At 47.4% G+C, this 23,466-nt stretch overlaps 1 protein-coding gene and 1 gene segment (V, D, J or C); both read right to left on the reverse strand.

Annotated features, from left to right (window-relative positions):
* LOC109439166 (immunoglobulin lambda-1 light chain-like) overlaps positions 1–23,466 on the reverse strand; it is a 556,184-nt gene that overhangs the window by 392,713 nt on the left and 140,005 nt on the right. The window lies entirely within an intron of this gene.
* On the reverse strand, positions 2,038–3,296 carry LOC148757299 (immunoglobulin lambda variable 1-40-like). The segment is given in 2 exon segments: positions 2,038–3,042; positions 3,155–3,296. Coding segments are annotated over 2 exon segments (429 nt in total).

Below are 23,466 nucleotides of genomic sequence, written 5' to 3' on the forward strand. Positions count from 1 at the left end.
CTTCTTGCTATCCCCCATTTTCTGCTGGCATAGCCACAGCAGTTGTATTAGTGGCCAATGGCTCACTGGTTACAGCTGACAGCCAACTAGCCACAGCTGATGGCCATCCAATCACGGTTGATAGTCGTTTACTACCTGAGCCAGCACCTTTCCACGTGAAGCTGAGAGCCTGGAAATAGCACTCCTGGCTCGGTCCCCACACTGTTCACCAGAGGGTAGTTTATGTAGAGGAGAAATGGGGACCATGTAAGAGAATTCATAGCTGAGAAGGTTTCCGAGGACCATTGCTCCTCTCCCTGGTGCGTGGTTCTGCCCCATCTCTGAGCTCCCTGTGTGAGGAAGGACATGAATGACGTCATTGGGAAGACACGGGGATATTCCACACAACATGGACTCCCTTGGGGTGATGCATCGTCTCTGTACGAGGCGGTGGTCTGTGCCCGCACATCTACTCCACATACGTGGCCTGGGCGCTGCTCTGGTCCTAGACAAGGAGGTACGAGAATGAGAAGAGGACGGGAATGAGGAACAGATTCTTAGGCGGGTTATGGGGGAACGTGGCCCAGGGCAGGGCTCTTCCTGGGACACAAGGACAAGGGGTCTCTCATGAATCCCAGCTGTAGGTGGAATTGTTTCTCTGTCCTCTGAGAATACAGGTGCATTACGTTGTGGAGAAACAGGTAAATTACCCCGATGGCAGGACTCAAAGGTTTCAGGGACCCTGGAGAAGCAGAGGCCAAAACACAAGGAAGAACAGGGAGGGAGGAGCATGGAAGGCAGAGAGAAGGACGCCTCTGCCGGTTCATCGTGGTCAGGACACAGACCATCTGCCCCTCCACAGGGCAGTTGTCACAGGAACCTGCAGAGTGTGTTGAATGAATGGCTGAGGACAAGAGGAACCTGGACGGTCCCAGAGAACTTGCGGGAAGATTGGTCCTGTCGCAACGCGCCCTGTCCCAGCTCAGAGAAGCCTCTGTGAGCTCAGACCCCTGTCCTCTGTCATCCACCAGGTACCTCCAATTTGGGAGAGTTCCTCCCCCCCTTCTCTCCGGATATTCCACAGGCCCCCTTCCCATCAGAAGAGCCCCGTCCCCACCTGCCCTCCCTGACATGCGGTCACTAGGGCAGGGAACTTCACTGAGCTGACTCTGCTGTGGCTGCCACACAGGTCTTCAGAGTGGGAGCAGGTGGCAGTTATGGAATTCCAGGTGGATGGGGGATGGGTGTGCAGCCACCTCCTAAAAGGTGGGGGCAGGAAGTCTTCTCTGAGCTGCACTTGCATAGCAGGCAGTGTCCTCATGTGGGCTGTTGATTGCACATGAACTTGGAGCCACGTAGGAGTCAAGTCCAGCACAGCCTCCTGAGGTTACTGGGAACGTGGGACACTGAGTCTCTCCCATTCTTCCCCTTCATTCTTGGGAAGGAGTCAATTTGTGCACATGTGATGTTGCCATTCCCAGTGTCTAGTCTCTGAGTGACTCTGAGCTGTGTGGTGGTTCTAGTCACGTGGCAAGGAATTGATGACCTGGGTTTCCGAGGGGCTGAGGGAGACCCACATCCAGTCTGTCCATGGGGTTAGAGCTGTCACAGGTGCAGGAGCATCACTCAGGGGTGGGGATCACTGTCCAAGTCCCACTAGAGCAGGCTCAGCCTTTCCCACATGGGGGTGGTTGTGGGCCTCAGTGTCTCACACTCTTGTCAGACCCACGGCTCCCTCCCTTGAGCCATAAATCACGCGTTCACACTGAGGACTAATGAAAGGATGACGTAGCTGTGGAAACTTTCGGAAATAGGTAAATGGCCCACGATGGAGACGCAGGATTCCCCATTCGGAGTTCAGGTCTGAGGTGACCAGAGCTGGAACCCCCACTTCAGCCTCCGGCCTTCAGTGCAGAGACTCTTGTCCCCAGTTGATAAGGTGCTGGACTTCTTGTTTCCTTGAGACCCTTTGTGTAGGAAGGCACTGCAGTGAGTGACTTTGAGGACAGACGGGAATGGAGAACCTTCCCTCCCCTTACGGTGCCCTGCATGATCCTGGGCCCATGGTGACAGCAGCAGCGACAACAGAAGCCAAAGCCACAGGCTGAAGCTGAGCCAGCAGCTGTGGGGCATTTCTCCTCCTGGCAGATGAGAAGGGGGTTCTGGTCTCAGTTACCCGCAGACCTGGAGCTCTGTGGGAACATCAAGGCTGATGTCACAGGTGTGACCCTGGGAAGGAGGTTCGTCCTCAGGCATCAGCCCAGTGGCTGTCAAGGAGCCCAGGTTGTGAGACTTGAGACAGAATCAGGGACCCTGAAGGTCAACTACTATCTTAATAGGTGAGGGGTTTGGGGCCCATTCCGGGGAGAATTTGGTACCAAGACATGTATTGGACACTTGTGATGTGTCCTGAATCAGACACAGCTGGATTCTGTGTCCCTGGTTCTGTTCTGACCCATCATGGACTCTGTCTCTGGGGCATACAGGCCCCACACCCAGGAATTGCTGCTCAATTTGAGAAAATCTCACAATGTGTAGCTGCCAAGGACAGGCTTGGGGGGCAGATTTCAAAGGATGTGGCAGATTTTCCAGACAAAGTTCCCTTTGATGGGTCTCAGACTCCAGTTTTAAGCCAAACAAACAAAAGAAGCAGCTGTGCAGTCAGAGGAGGAGGGTCAGCTCAGGGAAGCCCCGTTGTAGAAGGGACAGCAGGTTTGTGTCTCACTTCCCCACAGGCCTGGAGCACTGTGCGAGCACTCAGACTGTTATCATAGGTCTCACAGTGATAATCAGCCTCGTCCTCAGCCTGGAGCCCACTGATGGTCAGGGAGGCCGAGCTGCCAGACTTGGAGCCAGAGAATCGGTTGGGGACCCCTGAGGGTCGTTTGCTGTTACCATAGATGAGGAGTTTGGGGGCCTTTCCTGGGAGCTGCTGGTACCAGGACACGTAATTGTAATTACCCCCGATGTTGGAGCTGCTTCCAGTGCAGGAGATGGTGACACTCTGTCCCAGGGCCCCAGACACTGAGGGCGGCTGAGTCAGCACAGACTGGGCCCAGGATCCTGGAAGAGGGAGAGACACAGAGATGGTGATTCTCGGTCTAGAGACAAGCGGAGGAAGCAGGGCCCCATGTGTCTTCCCAGGGTCCCTTCCCCTGTCCCCGTATCCAGTCACCTGTGCAGTGAGCGATGAGGGTGAGGAGGAGAGGGGACCAGGCCATGGCGGAGATGGTCACCGAGTCCTGCCTTCTGTGGCCCCACAGCTGAAGCAGAGCTTCCCCCAAATGTCTCCCTTCCCCTCTTCATACTCTGAGAGAGGGAGGGTCCACTCATGCAAATGAGACCCCCAGCTTTCTGATCCCTCACTGGGTCCTGGGTCAGGCCTCTCTGCCTGAGCCAGTCAGGGGGTGGGCAGGGTTGTGGCTATGTGTACACCGGGTGTGGGGAGGTCACATCTGTGAGCACTGAGCAGAGGGCACCAGCCAGTGACAGGTGGCTCTTCCCAGCTGTGATCACCCTCAGACACCAGGGAACCAGCCTTTGGCGCCCCCTGGTGACCAGGCACAGACAAACCATTGTGTGACATGGTGACTACAGCCCATCAGAGACAGCTCCTGCCTTTCCAGTCCCCTGTCCCCTGTCCTCCTACCTTAGGGTCAAGACGTGTGATCCCTTATGTGTCCTTCCCATCACCTCAGGGTGTCTCTATGCTCCACTCAGCCTCCTCAGGGTGAGTCTGCACACGGCTCCCTTGGCTGTTTAGTGGTCAGATCTGAGGTGGTGTCTCTTATACAAATTCCTCTGAGATCAGGATCAAGTCCTGAGCAGTGAATGTCACCTTGGAGGTAGATCCTCTTCTGTACAAACATAGGTTTTTTTCGTGGTATGTGATTCCTCCTTTGTTAGGGTCCATTTTCTTGGTATCTTGGTAACTTTCTTTCTTTCTTTTTTAAAGATTTTATTGGGAAGGGGAACAGTGTGTATTTTCAGGACTTTATTGGGGAACAGTGTGTTTTTCCCAGGACCCATCAGCTCCAAATCAAGTTGTTGTCCTTCAATCTTAGTTGTGGAGGGCACAGCTCAGCTCCAAGTACAGTCGCCGTTTTCATTTTAGTTAAGAGGGGAACAGCCCATCATCCCATGTGGGAATCAAACTGGCAACCTTGTTGTTGAGAGCTCGTGCTCCATCCAACTGAGCCATTCGGCTGCCCTCTTGGTGACTTTCTTCCTGCTGTTCTCCTGTCATGAGGATTGTCTAGTAAGACAGTGAAGCTGAACTTGGGTTTATTCAGATGTCACTTGTGTCTTTGGTATAAATGTTGCCTGTCTAGACATCATGACATCCAGACACACGAGACCTAAAATTAGAGGGAACAGAGTCATAAAGCCCCCACATAGTTCACTGGGTGGGATGGAAAGAGAGATTGCTCCCACTTGCAGCCCATTACACCAATGCCCATGTAACTGTTAAATCAGGACATATCGCCACATACTAGTTATGATTTAGGGCACATACCACAGACTCAAATATGGTTCTCCCTTCCTACAAGGTGACGCTTTGTGTTGGCATCTCTGCTGCCCTTTGCACTCACCTGATCTTTATACCCTCATGGCTCTCAGTGGGTATGGGCTGTTCTGGGAAACACGTGCCATTTTGCAGCCACTCTCTGTAGCTGAGGGTCACCCTTAGTTGCTGACAGCTTGAGGCTGTCCACTGAGACTCCCCAACAGCAGGGCCAAACTGCTTCTTTGGCAAATCCCGGGTGGCACCTCCCTGTGCCCCCACATGGGATGTGTGAGGCACAATCACGAGAATTGATCAGCCTGGGCAGGGAACCCGAGGGTTCAAACACTATGTAGTGGCTCTTTTTCAGGGACCCTGTGCTCTGTATGAATTTTTCATGTCTCACTGGACTCCCAATTTCACTGGTTCCCTGGTCTCCCTGGGGAAGCTGCAGGGGACACTGCATTTCACCTCATGGACATATATGGAGGTTTTCAATTTTCCACTCTGCTGAGTCATTTGGAAACAAGGGCAGTGTTTATTTGTCTTCACCATTTAAAAATTTTTCTGATATCTTCATTCTGCAATTATTATTTTTTTTCCACATTATGAGGTCAGACAATTAAGTTCGCAAATTCATCCTAGAAAAAGTACTACATACCTCATTGCTGAATATCACTATGGTCACCTTCGAAGCACTCCCCTTGGAAAGCTATGCACCGACACCAGCACCTAGTCCACCCTTCAAAGCAATTTTGGAACTCTTTTTCTGGAATGGCCAGAGCTGCTGTCACATTACTCTTGATGTCCTGAATGTCATCAAAACGTCTTGTTTTCAATCTTTCCTTTATCTTCGGGTAAAGAAAGAAGTCATTGGGGGCCAGATCAGGTGAGTAGGGAGGGTGTTCCAATACGGTTATTTGTTTACTGGCTAAAAATTCCCTCACAGACAGTGCCCTGTGAGCTGGTGCATTGTCGTGATGCAAGAGCCATGGATTGTTGGTGAAAAGTTCAGGTCGTCTAACGTTTTCACGCAGTCTTTTCAGCACTTTGAAATAGTCAACTTGGTTAACTGTTTGTCCAGTTGGCACAAATTCATAATGAATAATCCCTCTGATATCAAAAACAGGTTAGTAACAGTGCTGCAACAAGTTCGCGAACTTAATTGTCAGACCTCGCAAAATCAAGACTGTGTCATACCAATACATTACTAAAGTTTTGCCTTGGTTGTTGAATGCTGGCCAAGCTGAATTTAGACTCAAACGTATGTGTGCCCGTGTGTGTGTGTCTGTGTGTGTGAGTGTAACTTTTCCTTTTGATACTGCAGTCCATTTCCTCTGCAATTGCTGATTATATTTATTCTTGCTTTTAAGATCACATTGTTTTCACATTAAAATGGTGTGTTAAAAATAAATCATTTTTGATCTTAGAAGAATGGATTTGACAGCCTCTTCTGGGGCCATGGGCAATAATCTCCCTGAGCCCACACTAGCTGGACACAGCCTTTGTGAACAGGAGACGGGGAATATTAAGAGCAGAGGGTGCACTGAGCCTGGGGGTTTGTGCTTCACGTTCCCACCTGCATCTGTCACTGTGGAAAAGGCCGCTGTACCACAGAGCACAGTACTATTCAGCCTCATCCTTTAGATGGGCCCCCGTGATGGTGAGGGCGGCCTTGTCTTCAAGCCAAAACCTGGAACAATGTGCAGGGACCTCTCAGACACGGTGGCTGGTGTAACCCAATCAGCGGAGTTAGGGGTGGTGACAGCCTCAGTATTGGAGCCACAGGTGAGTGTGACCATCCCTCCAGGAGATGTGGACAGTGAAGCTTCCTGAGTCACTGTGGCCTGGGAAGTGGCCCCTGAAAACAGGTGAGAGACCAAGGTCAGGAGAGGGGCAGAGGCATGAAAGTGCGGTGTGGCGTCTCCCAGCCCAGCCCAGAGAGCACCCCTGACCTGTGCAGTGAGCCAGCAGTGTGAGCAGGAGAGGAGCCCAGGCCATGGTGCAGACGCCCCAGTGCTGTGCTTCTCAAGACCCTTCAGCAGAAAGTCAGCCTGCACAGCTCTCCTTATAACTCCTACCACCTGTGGGGGCGGGGCTGCCATGCAAATGAGCTCCCCTCCCAGGTGTACTTGGCAATGTGGCCAGGTCACAGTTACTGAGTTGTTTCATGTCAGTACCCTCTCGTGTCCACGGGGGAATATCACTGATCGGAGAATGCACTCCTACAGGTATTTCTCTGGTCTCTCTTCCTCAGGTCCTGCAGACTGGTGCAGCCGTTATGGTCTCTCTTCCTCAGGTCTGAGGTTATTTCTTTCCACAGGTCAAATTTGTTGCCCTGCAACTCCAGACAAGAAACCATGAAAAGGAATCTGGGTAGGTGAGGCTTGATGTCATCCCTGCTTCCCTTTCTTCTCAACTCCAGTTCACAATCAGCGGCCATCCTTGCTCTGTAGAAAACGGAGTATCGGGCTCTCCTGGTCTCTTAATTTGGATCCCCCCAGAAACCTAGCCAATAACGTGCGTGTCAACAACATGGTTCAGTGACTGTGCCATGGACAGAAGTGCAGTCCCTCCTAGGACCCAGTAACATTCCAGAGTTTGTTTTTGAATTCTGGAAAGTTCTACCACTCCAGAACTACATGTTGTAAATGGTGCCTGTTTTATCTGTTTTGTTGATTTGTCTGCTTTTTCATGACTGTTAACTCTTCCCACACAGCACTTGCTGCATCTCTGTGCTCCACTGAGAGGGGTGCATGCTTCACGCAGAGCGTCAGCATGCTTTCTTCTCTGCAGCAGCTCCAGTCTAGCACCCTGATTTGTCCTCCAGTGAACGGTTCAGAGCAGGTTTAGCAACTATAGGTTATATGCTTCCAGGACTAAAATAGGCCGCTGGAGAGTTGTGATTCCTCCCTGGGAATGAAAATTGTGAGATGTAAAAATTTGTTACCACAAAAGACTCAAAATAGCCAAAGCAATCTTAAGAAAAAAGAACAATGCGGGAGGTATCACACTCCATGACTTTAGCTTGTACTACAGGGCAACAACAATCAAAACAGTATGGTGTTGGCAGAAAAACAGACATGTAGACCAATGGAATTGAATTGAGAACCCAGAAATAAAACCACATAAATATGGACAGATAATTTTTGACAAAGGAGCAAAAAATATGCAATGGAGAAAAGACAGCCTCTTCAATAAATGGTGCTGGCAGAATTGGAAAGCCACGTGCAAAACAATGAAACTGGACTGCTATCTGTCACCATGTACCAAAATTAATTCAAAATGGATCAAAGACATAAGCATAAGACTTGACACAATAAACTGCATAGAAGAAAACATAGGTACTAAACTTACGGACCTTGGGTTCAAAGAACATTTTATGAATTTGACTCCAAAGGCAAGGGAAGTAAAAGCTAAAATAAATGAATGGGACTACATCAAACTTAAAAGCTTCTGCACAGCAAAAGAAACCATCGACAAAACAAAGAGGCGACCAACTGAATGGGAGAAGATTTTTGCAAACAGTGCTTCCTATAAGGGGCTAATATTCAAAATATACAAGGAACTCATGTAACTCACAACAGAAAAACAAACAACCCAACTGAAAAATGGGCAGAGAACCTGAAGAGACATTTCTCCAAAGAGGACATACAAATGGCAAATAGACATATGAAAAAATATTCAACATCACTAATCATCAGAGAAATGCAAATAAAAACCACAGTGAGATATCACCTCACCCCAGTCAGAATGGCTATCATCAACAAGACAAATAGTAACAAGTGTTGGAGAGGCTGTGGAGAAAAAGGAACCCTCATACACTGTTGGTGGGAATGCAGACTGGTGCAGCCGTTATGGAAGGCAGTGTGGAAGTTCCTCAAAAAATTATGAGTAGAATTACCATATGACCCAGCAATCCCTCTCCTGGGTATCTACCCAAAAAATCTGAAAACATTTATCCATAAAGACAAGTGTGCTCCAATGTTCATTGCAGCTTTATTCATGGTGGCCAAGACATGGAAACAACCAAAATGTCCTTTGATAGATGAATGGATAAAGAAGTTGTGGTATATATACACAATGGAATACTATTTGGCGGTAAGAAAAGATGAAATAGGACCATTTGTAACAACATGGATGGATCTTGAGAGTGTAATGCTGAGCGAAATAAGTCAGACAGAAAAAGCAGAGAACCATGTGATTTCCCTGATATGTGGTATATAAACCGAAAACAACAAAAGACAAACAACTGAAAGAACAAAAACTCATAGACACAGACAATAGTTTAGGGTTTATGAGAGGGTAAAGGGGGAGGGAGAGAAGGGCTCTAGAAGAGGGTAAACGGGGTCTAATATATGGTGATGGAAAGAGAACTGACGCTGTGTGGTGAACACACAATGTGAGATATAGATAATGTAATACAGAATTGTACACCTGAAATCTATGTAACTTTACTAACAATAGTCACCCCAATAAACTTTAATTTAAAGAAAAAAAAAGAAGACATAGGGTTAAAATGGAGAAAGTGAGCACGTTACAGTTCTGAGAGCCACGCCCTTAATGGGGAGGGGTCTCCCAGTCCCGGGAATCAGGAGCTCCTCAGAGGGCAATCTCCACAGAAAGAGAGAATCTGCCTTTCTTAATACTTCATGGTTCAAGGAATGAGCAGCAAAGCTTGGGCCAGGAGCACAGACATGCATGATTGGTTCAGGGCCACCTGGGACTCCCAGGTCATAGATGCTGGAATTCTGCTTTCCTTGTCTTGCACCCAGAAACTCTGAGAGAAGTTTGCAACTGGGTGTGTGGTGGTTCTGTTACAGTAGGACATCAGTAAGAAAAGGAAGTATTTTGCTGACCTCCAAAGTGTAGATCAAGGTGAGAATATAAGACTTTCCAGCTTAAATAGCACAAGTGACATCATAACTCAAGAGTTGAGCTGGTGTTGGTCACAAGCAGAGACAGTGGAGTGACAGGTCAGACAGGGGAGTGAGGGCAGCTTTTACCACATTGCCCCGTGAACAGGAACATTTTGTAGCATTGAGGTTGTGTTTGGATGTATAAAAATGATAATAAGCCTGGCCTCCAGCCTGGTGCCCAGAGATGTTCAAGAAGTTTTGGTAATAAACCTGGATCCAGAGAATTAGGCTCAGAAACCTAGATGTTCCATTAATGCTGTCCTAGGTCACAAAGATATATGTTTTGCCTGGGAACCATGGGGAATATTACCATGGTAACCTCACGCATCTGCTGCTCCCTGAGTAGGAGAAGGTGACCTCAGATCTGGGTCCATCAAGAGTTTAACCAGGGGAGTGACACAGGCACATACTGGGGAGTTCCTGCTCCTGACGTCCCACAACCCACCCCTTCCTGGATTGTTAGAAAGCTCTTGTGGGGTCTGAGAGGAGAGGAAGACACAGTCAGTGCCTGTGGGCTCAGGAAACCCACACAGGAGTCCCCATGGTCCTGAGTGGGTTCAGCTGTAAGAGCGTCTCATCCATAGACCCGCTTCCCGCACCTTCCTGGAGCAGACTCAGCGTTTCCCAACAGCTATGGAGTCACTCCCACCTTCTCTCGTGTCCCAAAAAGTAGTCTCCTGGCCTCAGGCCTCAAATTTCCCTGGTGACAATCTCCCCTCTCCTGACTTCACAACTGAAGGCTTAGGTGCCCAGCAAAGGGTCCCAGGTCAGCTGTGTGACTAGATTTCCTCCTTGGATTGTGTCCACCCAGCGTCTCACATCTCAGTGCCACGTCCCTGGAACGCAGGGCTCCCTGGCCAGCCCTGAGCTCAGGAGCCTGGGAGGGACAGGAGGTCTTTGCTCTGAACCCTGGGAGAGCAGAGTCCACACTCTGGAAGATGGTCCCCCTGCTGGGATGGTCCTCAGCTCTTAACAAGAGTAACAAAAAACAACCTGGGAAGGTTGATTTACCTTTTCAAAAAGGAAAAAAAAAAAAGAAAAGAAAAAAAGCCAGCTCAACAGGCTCTGATTTTTAAAACTTGGATTCCCAGGCCTATTTTTCATATTATCATCAGATTTTGTACCCCCCGCCCCCATCCCCATCTGAGGGGTCTTTAGAAATGTTGAATTGGGAACTGGGAGCTAAAACATTTTAATGTGGAAGCTACATCCAAGTACAATTAGTGTATATTTAAATATTTTAAATCGGAGAAGATTCGTAGTCCAGGGCCCTGAGTAGGCTGTTTTTGTCCCACTTCTCCCTCTGTGTGTGTTACTTCGTGAAGTACTATTATGAACGATCACACAGTAATAGTCAGCCTTGTCCTCGGATGCAGCCCAGCGATGAGCAGAAGCCCTGCATTGGGCGAGGTGTCTTTGGATCCAGAGAAGTGGCTGGGGACCCCAGAGCCCTGGTGTTTCTCTGAGTCTGATATACAGCTCAGGAGATACCAGGGAGGGCTCCCTGGCGTCTGCTGGTACCAGTATATATAATAGCCCCCAACATTGAAGCCACTGCTCAGGGTGTCAGTGAGTCTGGCTGTTGTTCCCAGAGATGCAGAGAGGGAGGGCGACTGAGTCAGCACAGGCTGGGAGAGGGAACTTGCAAACACACATTAATGGGGGATGGGGCAGGAACTGGTGTAATGTTTCTAAGGCTTTGTAGTTTTCCAAGGTGAAAGTTATTTGAGGCAGCTCTTGGGAATAAAAAGTTACATTTTGTACATTGTGATGTTAGTTTGGGGAGGAGATGTCTGCATGACAAAGATGGAGTATTTGCTGAAAAAGAAAATGTAATGTCTCTTTTCTACTTAATGAAATGCATGTATGGGGTAACTATATTGTGGTCCAATATAAAGGTTGGATGATGACTTCCTGATTATCTGGAAAATAGATATGATGACTGTGCAGGACTTAAATAGTTTTCACCGAACATGCTGCTATAAATTAGATTATTGTTGGTAAACAAAAATAGTCATTTACTTCTAATTCTTAAAGTTTATAATATATACTAATATAGCTGAAATTATATGGAATAGATAGAACCACTCTATTTTTATTTAAAAAAAAATTTCTAACGCTTTGAGCCACAGGGACTGAGACAGGCTGGGAACTGAGACCTGGTCCCCTAGGCCTGTCCCCACCTGCGCAGTGAGAGAGGAGCACGAGGAGGACAGGAGTCCAGGCCATGGTGCACACAGCCCTGAGCCCACAGTGGGGCTGGGCCGCCCCAGGCCTCCTTTTCTTCTCCACCCTCTGCCAGAGGAGGGGCTGTCCATGCAAATGTGTGTCCATCCACTGACTGCCCAGCCCCTCCCTGAGCCCTGGTGCTGGAGCTCAGCTCACACCCCAGACTGAGGAGGATGGAGGTGGTTTCACCCCTGGGAGAGCCCTGGGAGGAAGCACCTGCTTATACCACACGAAGGTCCCTGACAGGGGACTCTGCCAGGCATGAGAGGGCACAGCTGCTGAGTCCCCATCAGGGAGCACAGGGCTCAGCCCCCAGGCCTAGTCTCCGTTGAGTGAATTCTCCTCACTGACCAGCCATGTAGAGACCACAGGGCAGTCCCACAGCGCCCCCTCTGGTCACAGGGCAGACACCTCCCCATGACCCAAAGCCCTGAGAGCCCAGCTGGTTTATGCGGCTCACCAGGTCACAGTCTCTATTCACACACCTATGGTCTGCTGGGAAATTACAGCAAAAACATAATTTTCTCTGAAAACCTAATGTGGAGATGGAGTGAAGACCTGAGGAGCCAGAGGAAGGGATCAGGAAGGTGAGGGATGCAGCAGCAGAGGAGAGAACAGGGACGGTGACAGGGGGTGTCAGAGGGAGTCTGCAGGATCTGGGTCCAGTTAGATGTGTAGGCTGCTCCAGAGGCAGACGAACTATGTCTAGGGCAAGGGTTTGTGTCAATGTATTAGCTGTGGGTAGAGCACTAGTAACACAGGATTTAATGTGGAATAAGATTACGAAATGGACTGTGGAGGAACCTGGTTGTAGGGGGCGGCATTTTCAGTTGCAGAAAACAGTATTTACTCCTGTTAATCTTCTTTATACCCTGTGGAATCTGCACTTAAGTTCTGTGTCCTCATCCTTCAGTGCCATTCTAACAACCCTGTGCTGACTCATGTTACATGCATATCCTGTGTGTTTCCTTACCCTGTTCAAGGAAAGAACTTTCTGCAGAAGAGTCTTGCCTACAGGTATCTCCATGGAAGCTTCTCATTGAAAAGAGACTCAGAGGTCAGGTCTGTGACCCAGGGGTTTTTGTCTCACTTCCTTGTCATCTGAGTCACTGTGAGTAACGATAGCTGCTCCCACTGCCATGACCTGTAGCACAGTAATAGTCAGCCTCGTCCTCAGGCTGCAGCCCAGAGATGAGCAGAAGCCCTGCATTGGCCGAGGTGTCTTTGGATCCAGAGAAGCGGCTGGGGACCCCGGAGCCCTGGTGTTTATCTGAGTCTGACTTGTAATACAGGAGATACCGGGGAGGGCTCCCTGGCTTCTGCTGGAACCAGCGTATCCAGTAGCCCTCAACATTGAAGCCACTGCTCAGGGTGCAGGTGAGTCTGGCTGATGCTCCCAGAGATGCAGAGAGGAAGGGCGGCTGAGTCAGCACAGGCTGGGAGAGGGAACCTGCAAACACAGACACAAATGGGAGATGGAGCAGGGACCAGGGTAAAGGTTCTCAGGGAATTACACAGAGAAAGAGGCACAGGCCAGAGCACTGCCCTGGTCCCCGAGGCCTGTCCCCACCTGCGCAGTGAGAGAGGAGCACGAGGAGGACAGGAGTCCAGGCCATGGTGCACACAGCCCTGAGCCCACAGCGGGGCTGGGCTGCCCCAGGCCCCCTTTTCTTCTCCACCCTCTGCCAGAGGAGGGGCTGTCCATGCAAATGTGTGTCCATCCAGTGACTGCCCAGCCCCTCCCTGAGCCCTGGTGCTGGAGCTCAGCTCACACCCCAGACTGAGGAGGATGGAGGTTGACTTCACCCCTGGGAGAGCCCTGGGAGGAAGCACCTGCTGAGACCACACAAAGGTTCCTGCTCAGGGGACTCTGCCAGGCCTGAGAGGACACAGCTGCTGAGTCCCCATTAGGGAGCACAGGGCCCAGCCCCCAGGCCCAGGCTTCTTTGAGTGAATGGTCCTCACTGAGCAGCTGTGTAGGGACCACAGGGCAGTCCCACAGCGCCCCCTGCTGGTCACAGGGCACACACCTCTTCATGGCCCAAAGCCCTGAGAGCCCAGCTGGTTTATGCAGCTCACCCAGTTATTGTCTCAGTTCACACATCCATGGCTGGTTTTAAGAACTGTGATCCCATAGTGCTGGATGAGTTTAGTATGGTTTCTCTTTCTCACAGGAGTTGTTATCTATGGAAGGTAGAAAAATGTACAGAAATAACCACTTACGGCGTTAGCGCCGCAGAGCATGCCAGGTGAGACCGCCCCATGCCGTGTCCCACCTGATGCACCACAGAGCCCAGCACTGCAGGTTGTGCTGTGCAAACGCCCTCAGTCTGTTTACCAGGCTGAGCCAGGACAGTTTGGGAGCTGATTCCCCTATGAAGACAAGACAGGAAGCCACAAAGGGACACAGAGGTGGTCATGATGTGACATTGGCTGCCAAAGCATTGACAAACTTTCTGCAAATACTGTCACAGATGTGGAGTGTTCTGTCCTCACTAAGAGGGGAGAATCCTCGGGGTGGGTTAAGTGTGACTGTCCTGAGGAGGACATTGAATGTGAGGGTGAAAATCCACACCTGAGATGAAGATGACGGAAGGACAAGCCTCCCAGACTGATCTGAGAGTCCTGTCATCTCTCTAATGTGTTCATTTTCCCGGGACCAGGACAGATGTGACAACAGAACACGATGCTCTGCCTGGGCCTCAGGCTGGGTCCTGCGATGGTCATGGTGGCTCTGTCTCTGAGCAGGGGTTCCTGGGATCTCACTGCCCGTGACACTTAGACCCCAGGGAACCTGGTGGGGCTTCTGTTAGATGGTGGTGAGAGGTCCTGGTGGTGACGCCCCAGCAGGAGCCCCTGCAGAGTGTGACTGTCCCCCCAGAAATTGTGTGTTGTGCTCAGTGACGTTTCCTTAGTCAACACAGGCTCCGAAGTCATTTCTGTGACCCAAGGTTTCAGTCACTGTCACGGATGTAAACTCCCGTTCTTACAAGAAGACTCACTCTATAAGCTTATTTTTGAAAGTAATAATAATAATAATAATAATAATAATAATTCAGTTGCATTAAGTACATGTAAATTGTTGCACCGTCACCACTATCAATTTCCAGAATGCTTCATCATCCCAAACAGAAACTCTGGACACAGTAACCAACTCCCCTATTCCAGTCCACACCACCCCCTGTGATCTGTGGTGAATGGAGGGATTGGTAAACTGATGTGGCAGAAGACGCAGAGCTTCAGGAGCCCATGACAATGCAGGAAGTGGCAGAGAGCAATTCCCATGGTGGCTTTTGGGAGATGTTGTTTGACCCAGATAAGAGCTATTTCAGATGGTGCTTCTCATGCCATTATGATTATACTGATACATGGTGTTTGCCAGGGGCTGGTGTATCAATGTGTCCTGTTGCAAGATGTGCACTAATTCCACCTTTCTCTCCAAAGTGTGTTGGGAACCACAGACAGTAGCCCTGGAATCTTACTGTGGCATTCGCTAATGATTCATTAGCACTTCTTAGCTACAGTCCCTCCAGAATTCATCTTGCTGAGGTCTTGTTTTTGGTGTTGAGATCCAAATCATCCCCAATGTTCTGTAAGTCTCTTGCCAAACAGTCTTCCTGGTCAAATTTCTCATGCAAACACGTTCATTAGTGTGGCTATCCACCTGTCTCTGCCTGCCCTGCAGGCTTGGGTAAGGATCCCATGAGGGAAGGAGGACGAAATGTAATATAAGGTGTGATCCAGAGTCCAGTGCTCTTGTGGTTTCTTGGGGCCCAGGGGAGGGAAAAATCACACTTCAAGGATGACACTGCTTGTTTTAACATATGGAAGCAAGTACAGCATGGTCCTCGCTAGCTTGGTCCAGAAAACTGCTCTCTCAGGCCCAGCCCAAACAGGTCACCTGTGATCTCAGGTGCTGGGTTATCCAGCTGCTCTGACACTACACAGCTCTCCTGTGAGGACATCCTGACTTTGCAGATGGACTGTGACAAGTTCAGTACCCAGGGAAGGAGAATGAGCAGGTCGTCTCCATGGAGTTTGGGAATCGGACTGTGATTTCCCCCAGATCAGTGATCATCTCCCGGATGCTAAGTATAGGATTTAATGCAGAGCTTTTGTTGCCACATGTATTCATGTCACCTGACATTTGAGTTTGCCTATGCCAGGCGCCTGGGGTCATTACCAGTGTCCAATCTAAACCAAGTTCAAGGCCTACAGTTTCCCCAGGAACACTGTGAGTTCAAACTTGATAAAATTCTACATGAAGTATCCTTACAGTTTGACGAATACTGTTGTTTTTGTTGTTGTTTTCGGGGTCTCCTGTTATATTCCATCGCCCCATTGTACAGGCCCTGGCATTTGATGTCTCTATTTGCCACAAGAATGAAATGCTCTGAGGAAAAGAGTATCCACTGTTCATACTTCTCACTCTGTGTTTTCATTTGCCCTTCATAGTTAGCCGCAAAAATTTGTTATTTCTCATTGTGTCTCTATGATATATTACGATTAATTTTCCTTTTTATTAGCCTAGTTTTATAGTGGTTCTCAGTATGGGGATTGACATAAATGAACCATTACTATACCAGGCACCTCCTTCTTAGTATTTCTTCTTCTAATCCTAAAATATGCCCTCGAGGACCCGGTATCCCACCCATATTAGGCCATGGTCATGTTTGTTTGGCAAATACCACCTGCTTTGACAGTAAAAGATACAACAGAACTTTCTAGATTTTTTTTTGTCTGTGAAACAAGGGCTCTCTATGATAATGATGTTTGGTTTCATAAGCTCTATTCTCTAAAGTACTGAGGTACATTTCAACGCATACCAAAGAGTTAGAGGGAAACGAAAGAGAGAAGAATTTCAATACGTGGTACTAGACTTTACTGGCTCCATCGTAATTAATTACATCTGCAAAAACCACATTTCCAAATATGGTCACATTACGAGGTTTTGGGTCCTCAGGATATCATCACAGGAGTTGTTGGGGATGCAGTTAAGTCCATAAATATTAATATCCACGGTTTATTCAGATTTCCTGAGTTTTCACTAATGCTGTTTTCTGTTATAAAGTCTCATCCAGGACACTTCATTATATTTATTTTTCATGTTCTCTTAGCCTTCTCCTCCTATGACAGTCTGTGGTGCCTCTGTGCACACTTAGGAGTGGGTATTATGCCTGGCATCCCTCAGGGCCGCGTATTTACTTATATGACTTAAAATTCTTCTGCATGGAAAACATGTCTCTCCTACTCCATTTATTGATTTTTTCTATCTTTTGAAAAATGAGTCATGGACAACTATTTTATACGTGAGTCATACCCCAATATTGTTATGTTTATTAAGTTGCTCATATCATTTCAGTTTTACCCAATGGGAATGCATTGAGTGGGCTCATGTGCACTCAGACCCATCCTGTCATTTTTTGTGTGTCTGTTGTATGTGTTTTTGTGCACACACAGAGACCTGCTTGCGTGTGGTTGAAATGATTCATTGCTTTCTGGGGCTACCGTGTTTTCCATGTTCATCTTGTATAATTCCTAAAGTTAGAATTAAACATCTCTCCTAAGAAGCCCACATTATATTGGATAATGGTAGAGAAGCCAATATCCGGCCAAAGGCAGACTCATCAGTATAGGATGTCATTACATGCAACCCAAGTCAGCTGACAGTACAAGGAAAATACTGAGTAAACTAACACAGGAACATGCCTGTGTCTAAATATTTCTATACGAAGTTTTCTCCCCCCAATACACCGAACATGAGTTCCGATTTCTATCTCCTCCTCTAGTGCATCACTGCGTGGGTCAGTCAAGCCTCCTCCACTGGTTACATATGTCCATTTCCATTCACAAAGTGAGAAATCTGGCTCCCACCAGTGTCCATCTATTTCCTTCATTGTTCAATTCCAGTATAGAGCACAGGCGCCCCATTACTGATCTGTACCCCATGGGAAACCTCTTTATCCACTCGAGTACAGTGCTTATGTACAGTTTCTTATGCTTGTAGTGTTAGAGGCTCCGCTCATTATCCAAGGTACTTAGGTCAGCAGCTTTGCTCCCCAAACCCCTCCAGTGAGGGGCTCATATTTTTGTAGTGCAGGTGGATGAGCATCGTCACATTCTACATTCCCTCAAGAGATCCCAAGCTTCCTAAGCGATAGTTTGTGTGCATGCAGTAAGCTTTTCATCGTTGTGCTGTACATTGTTCAGTGAATTTGGCAATGTCATAGTGTCATTTAAGTGCCATTTACAGTATCATATAGAATAATTGCATTGCTTTAAAAATAATATCTTTCTTTAAAATTAAAGTTTATTGGGGTGACAATTGTTAGTAAAGTTATATAGGTTTCAGGTGTACAATTCCACACCACATCATTTAATGTCTAATAGGTTGCTTGTTAGTCTTAGTTTTGTTTTGTTTTTCCCTTTTTCCCCTTTCTCCCCTTCCCCCCAACTCTGAATCAAGTCGTTGTTCCCAATCTAGTTGTTGGGGGTGCAGCTCACTGGCCCATGTGAGAATCAAACTGGTGACCTCAGTGTCATGAGCACAGTGCTCCAACAACCAGAGCCACCCAGCCACCCCCACGGGACTGCATTCTCAGTTGCAGAAAACAGAATTTACTCCTGTCAATCTCCTCAGGACCCAGTGGAATCAGCACTTGTGCTCTGTGTCCTCATCCTCAATGTCATCCTGGGTGCCCTGTGCTGACCCATGTTATAGGTAGGGTTTCCAGGCAGGAATTCCCGCCCATTCTCAGGAATTTTTTTCGCTTTCCCATTCCTGAATCTCGAGATACAAACTGTTTTCTGTTCTCCAAGATGAATCGTTTCCACAAAGTGACGGCCAATACTACCAACCTACTGGATTCAAGGAACCGATTTTCCCGATTTCCTGACCAACTTTTCTTGGGATTCGGGAACGGAAAAGTGAAAAAAATTCCCGAGAATGGGCGGGAATTTCCCCCGCCCACAAAACCCTAGCAATAAGTAGGAAAAATGTCTAAGAGATACCTTGTGAGTAGTACATTTATTTCCCATTGGGGGTATTACTGGGTTCACGGAGCCAATTTTCCCGATTTCCTGACCAACTTTTCTCAGGATTCGGGAACGGGAAAGCAAAAAAACCTCACAAAAATAGGCGGTAATTCCCATCTGGAAACCGTAGACAGGCATATCCTGTGTGTTTCCTTTCCCCTGTTCCAGGAAAGAACTTTCTGCAGAAGAGTGTTGCCTACAGGTATCTCCACGGTAGCTTCTCATTGAAAAGAGACTCAGAGGTCAGGTCTGTGGGCCCAGAGGTTTTTGTCTCACTTCCTCCTCATCTGAGTCACTGTGAGTAACTAACGCTGCTCCCACTGCCATGACCTACAGCACAGTAATAGTCAGCCTCGTCCTCAGGCTGCAGCCCAGCGATGAGCAGAAGCCCTGCATTGGCCGAGGTGTCTTTGGATCCAGAGAAGCGGCTGGGTACCCCGGAGCCCTGGTGTTTATTGGAGTCTGACTTGTAGTACAGGAGATACCGGGGAGGGCTCCCTGGCTTCTGCTGGTACCAGTATATGTAGTAGCTGCCAACATTGAAGCCACTGCTCAGGGTGCAGGTGAGTCTGGCTGATGCTCCCAGAGATGCAGAGAGGGAGGGCGGCTGAGTCAGCACAGGCTGGGAGAGGGAACCTGCAAACACAGACACAAATGGGAGATGGGGCAGGGACGAGGGTAAAGGTTCTTAAGGGTCTCAGCCAGAGGGACTGATACAGGCTGGGGGGCTGCCATGGTCCCCAAGTCCCGTCCCCACCTGCGCAGTGAGAGAGGAGCACGAGGAGGACAGGAGTCCAGGCCATGGTGCACACAGCCCTGAGCCCACAGTGGGGCTGGGCTGCCCCAGGCCTCCTTTTCTCCTCCACCCTCTGCCAGAGGAGGGGCTGTCCATGCAAATGTGTGTCCATCCAGTGACTGCCCAGCCCCTCCCTGAGCCCTGGTGCTGGAGCTCAGCTCACACCCCAGACTGAGGAGGAAGGAGATTGGCTTCACCCCTGGGAGACCCCTGGGAGGAAGCACCTGCTTATACCACACGAAGGTCCCTGCTCAGGGGCCTCTGCCAGGCATGAGAAGGCACAGCTGCTGAGTCCCCATCAGGGAGCTGAAGGCCCAGCCCGGCACCACCGGCCTAGGCTCCACTGAGTGAATGAATCTCACTGAGCAGCTGTGTAGAGACCACAGGACAGTCCCACATCGCCCCCTGCTGGTCACAGGGCACACACCTCTCTGTGGCCCAAAGCGCTGAGAGCCCAGCTGGGTTACTTGGCTCACCAGGTCACTGTCTCTATTCGCACACCTATGGTCTGCTTCCAAGATTCTGTGATTCTGATACACTGTTCATGATTACTGTACTGTCTCTCGCTCCTAGGTGGATCTCCACCACCGGGAAGTGCAAACATGTACGTAAATCCCAAATTAATTTATTTTCACTACCAGAGAATTTATTGTGTAAAGTAAATGTACAGTGAGCTTCATGTCAAACGTCTCACAAGAGAGGTAAAATTCAGCTCATTTGTGGGTGCACAGGGGATCTTCAAGGAAATGGTATAGAAAGGAAATTTCCAGAAAACGAGCTTAAGGTCATGTTCAAAAGTTACCATGTTTCCGCAAAAATAAGACCTAGCTGGACAATCAGCTCTAATGTGTCTTTTGGAGCAAAAATTAATATAAGACTTGGTCATATAATATAATATAATATAATATAATATAATATAATATAATATAATATAATATAATATAATATAATATAATATAATGTAATACCAGGTTTCTATTAATTTTTGCTCCAAAAGATGCTTTAGAGTTGATAGTCCAGCTAGGTCTTATTTTTGGGGAAACATAGTAGCATTTGAGGAAACATTAAAAACACTATGCAATGCTTTTATCATTATGTGGGGGACCAGATATGTTGTGAAATATGAAATACTAATAGCTAGCAGCTTAACATTTACTCTGGAATATTGTAACACTTATTTCTTTTTTATTAATTTCAGGTGACATTTACACCCCTCACAAAGTGATAACCTCCCTCCCCCAATCTACTACACCCTTTGCATCATATATAGCTGTTACAATTCTACCGACTCTATCCCCTATACTGTACTCCACATCCTGTGACTATATACATATATATTAAATTACAGTTGACATTCATTATTATTCAGCTTGAGTCTCAGGTGTTCACTGCAGTGGTCAGGCATCTACACCATCCATGAAGTGGTCTCTCTAATGGGACAAGTATCCATCAGATACCCTACAAAATCTTTACAACATTCATGATTACATTCCCCAAACCATTTTTTTGGTGCCCCCATGGAAGTATATGCACCCGTATGTTTATTTCAGTGCTGTTCACAATAATAGCCAAGACATGGAAACAAAACCGAAATGCTCATCGGTAGAAAACTGGATTAAGAAACTGTGGTACATTTATACAATGGAGTATTAGTCGGCCATAAAGAAGAATGAAATCTTACCATTTGCAACGATATGCATGGACCAAGAGAACATTATCCTAAGTAAAATAAGTCAGACAGAGAAAGACAAACACCATATTATCAAACTTATATGTGGAATCTAAAGAATAAATAATCAAACTAATCAGAAATAGTCTCAGAGATATAGAGGAAAAACTGAGGGTTCCTAGTTGGGAGGGGAAAGGGAATGTGGGGGAAGGTGAAGGGATTAGAAATTGTAACACCTATTTTTTGAAGTGAGTTGTAGCTGCCTATTTTTTGGCTTGTTTTCTGCATATTTGTGTTATTTATTTATTGTCAGATTTGTTCTGGTGGCCTTACAATTTGTTTGTTCTATAAACAGAATTTATTTCCCCTCTGTATTTCCAACCCACTGTTTTATTTTAGAATGAAGTTAAGTGTGACATTTCAGTGTTTCTTTGTTTTTCAGATGTCTGGGAAGGGGAATGATGAAATCATCATTTCCTCACTGTACCCACATCCAGAATTGTTTTAATTATACAAATGGTCCCTCAATGTCTAGACACACAGAACCTTGAAATAAATAGCCTATGACCAGGAACAAGTGCTTCCCTCAGGCCCTGTCTCATCAAGGAATTCAGAGGGATCTTTCCGATTTAGATCAGGCAGCTCATGCCCTAGTTAAAAATACTGCAGAGACTCCTGCCTCTGACTTGAAACGCTGAGCCCTGTCCCTTCTATGGCCTCACACCAGTTCCTTTTCCGTCTATTGGCAGGAGATGGGCTTTAGTTCGAGATAATGGTGGAAAGAACATTTTGTCAGCTTCAACCATCTGTTTAAGCAGGACAGAGACACATCATCACAGATAGGGATGGAAATTTTATTTCACATTTGTTGTTGTCAATTTTTTGAAGTTAAAAAAATCTAGAGAGTAGGCCAATTAACTCTTTGCACACTTCGTCCAATTTCGACCCTCATCAGTATGATCTGCCTTGTTTAATCTCTCACTCCCCTTTATAGGGAACACCTCTTCCTTGCTGAATGACACTAAAACAAACCCAAACATCGTGTCACCCCATCGGGATGCTCTTTATCATTTACACACATTTTAAAGTTGCAAAACTTGGTGCCCTAAAGCAGTGGATTCCAACTACTGTCGTATCAACTGATTTGTATTTTAATTATCCCCAATAGACTTTAAATATCCCCAATTTAATGGTTGTGTTGATTGAAAAAGTAAAGAAAGTGCAACACATCCTGTTTTGCTGCTGTGAGGTCCATGCCATGCATATTTGATAGGAATTAAGCCCATATCATTACAGACATTCTCAATCATCTGTGGCCTCTTACATCCACTTCTCCCCTTGCAGATGCTTCTCTTTTGTAGACACAGAACTCACTGACCCATCGTTTTTTCCTTCAAGAAATTTCTCATCAAGGCCTTTTATGGGATTTTGGGATGAGGAGGTGGATATTAGAATTTCATGGAGCCTGTGATATTCTGTATTTAACATTGATTGACAAATAATTATCTTCCAGGCCCTTAGTTACATGAGATACTAGTAGACATGCATTCAACTAACCCACACTAGGCAGTTTATTAGCTCACGGAAGTTATCTTCTGACTTCACAATGTCCTCTGCCATCTACCTGTCCTGTTGTTCTTCACTCAGTTCCTGACGACTCGTCACAACCTTTTCCACTTTGTCTAATGACCTCATGGAATCCGAGTTCAGCAAGCTGCTCACCTCCCCCAGCTTGTGACCAGCACCTTACATATGTGGCTGAGTAAGACACCAAGGATTCTTGAGAGTATAACGCTGAGTGAAATAAGTCAGACAGAAAACGTAGAGAACCGTATGATTTCACTGATATGTGGTGTATAGACTAAAAACAACAAAAGAACAAGACAAACAAATGAGAAACAAAAACTCATAGACACAGACAATAGTTTAGTGGTTACCAGAGGGGAAGGGGGGTGGTGGGTGGGAGATGAGGGTAAGGGGATCAAATATATGATGTGTGTTGAGTTTCCCGTTAGTGCCAGCCTGTCTTCTAGACTTTATAGATACATTGGTAACACGACGTGAATATATAAATATTCCTGTTCTGATGGGGAAACACAAAGTGAACAGTCACAAACCATAATGAAATGTCTGGCACCACAGCCTGGCTAGTTATTCACCCTCAAAATCTGACTGTGGAAAGACACATGTGCCTCAGAGGATGCGCACTGATGTTTTCAATATCTCCTCATGCTCCACCGCTCCCTGTACCTCCCCAGGTGACTAATTGTAGGTTCTCCTCTATACTCACCAGGCCCTGCAGAGTCACCCAGGCTGGTCTTGTCTATCATTTGTC

The sequence above is a fragment of the Rhinolophus sinicus genome, chromosome 9 (assembly GCF_057876585.1).
Source record: "Rhinolophus sinicus isolate RSI-liver-muscle chromosome 9, RSI-T2T, whole genome shotgun sequence".
NCBI classification, from domain to species: Eukaryota; Metazoa; Chordata; class Mammalia; order Chiroptera; family Rhinolophidae; genus Rhinolophus; species Rhinolophus sinicus.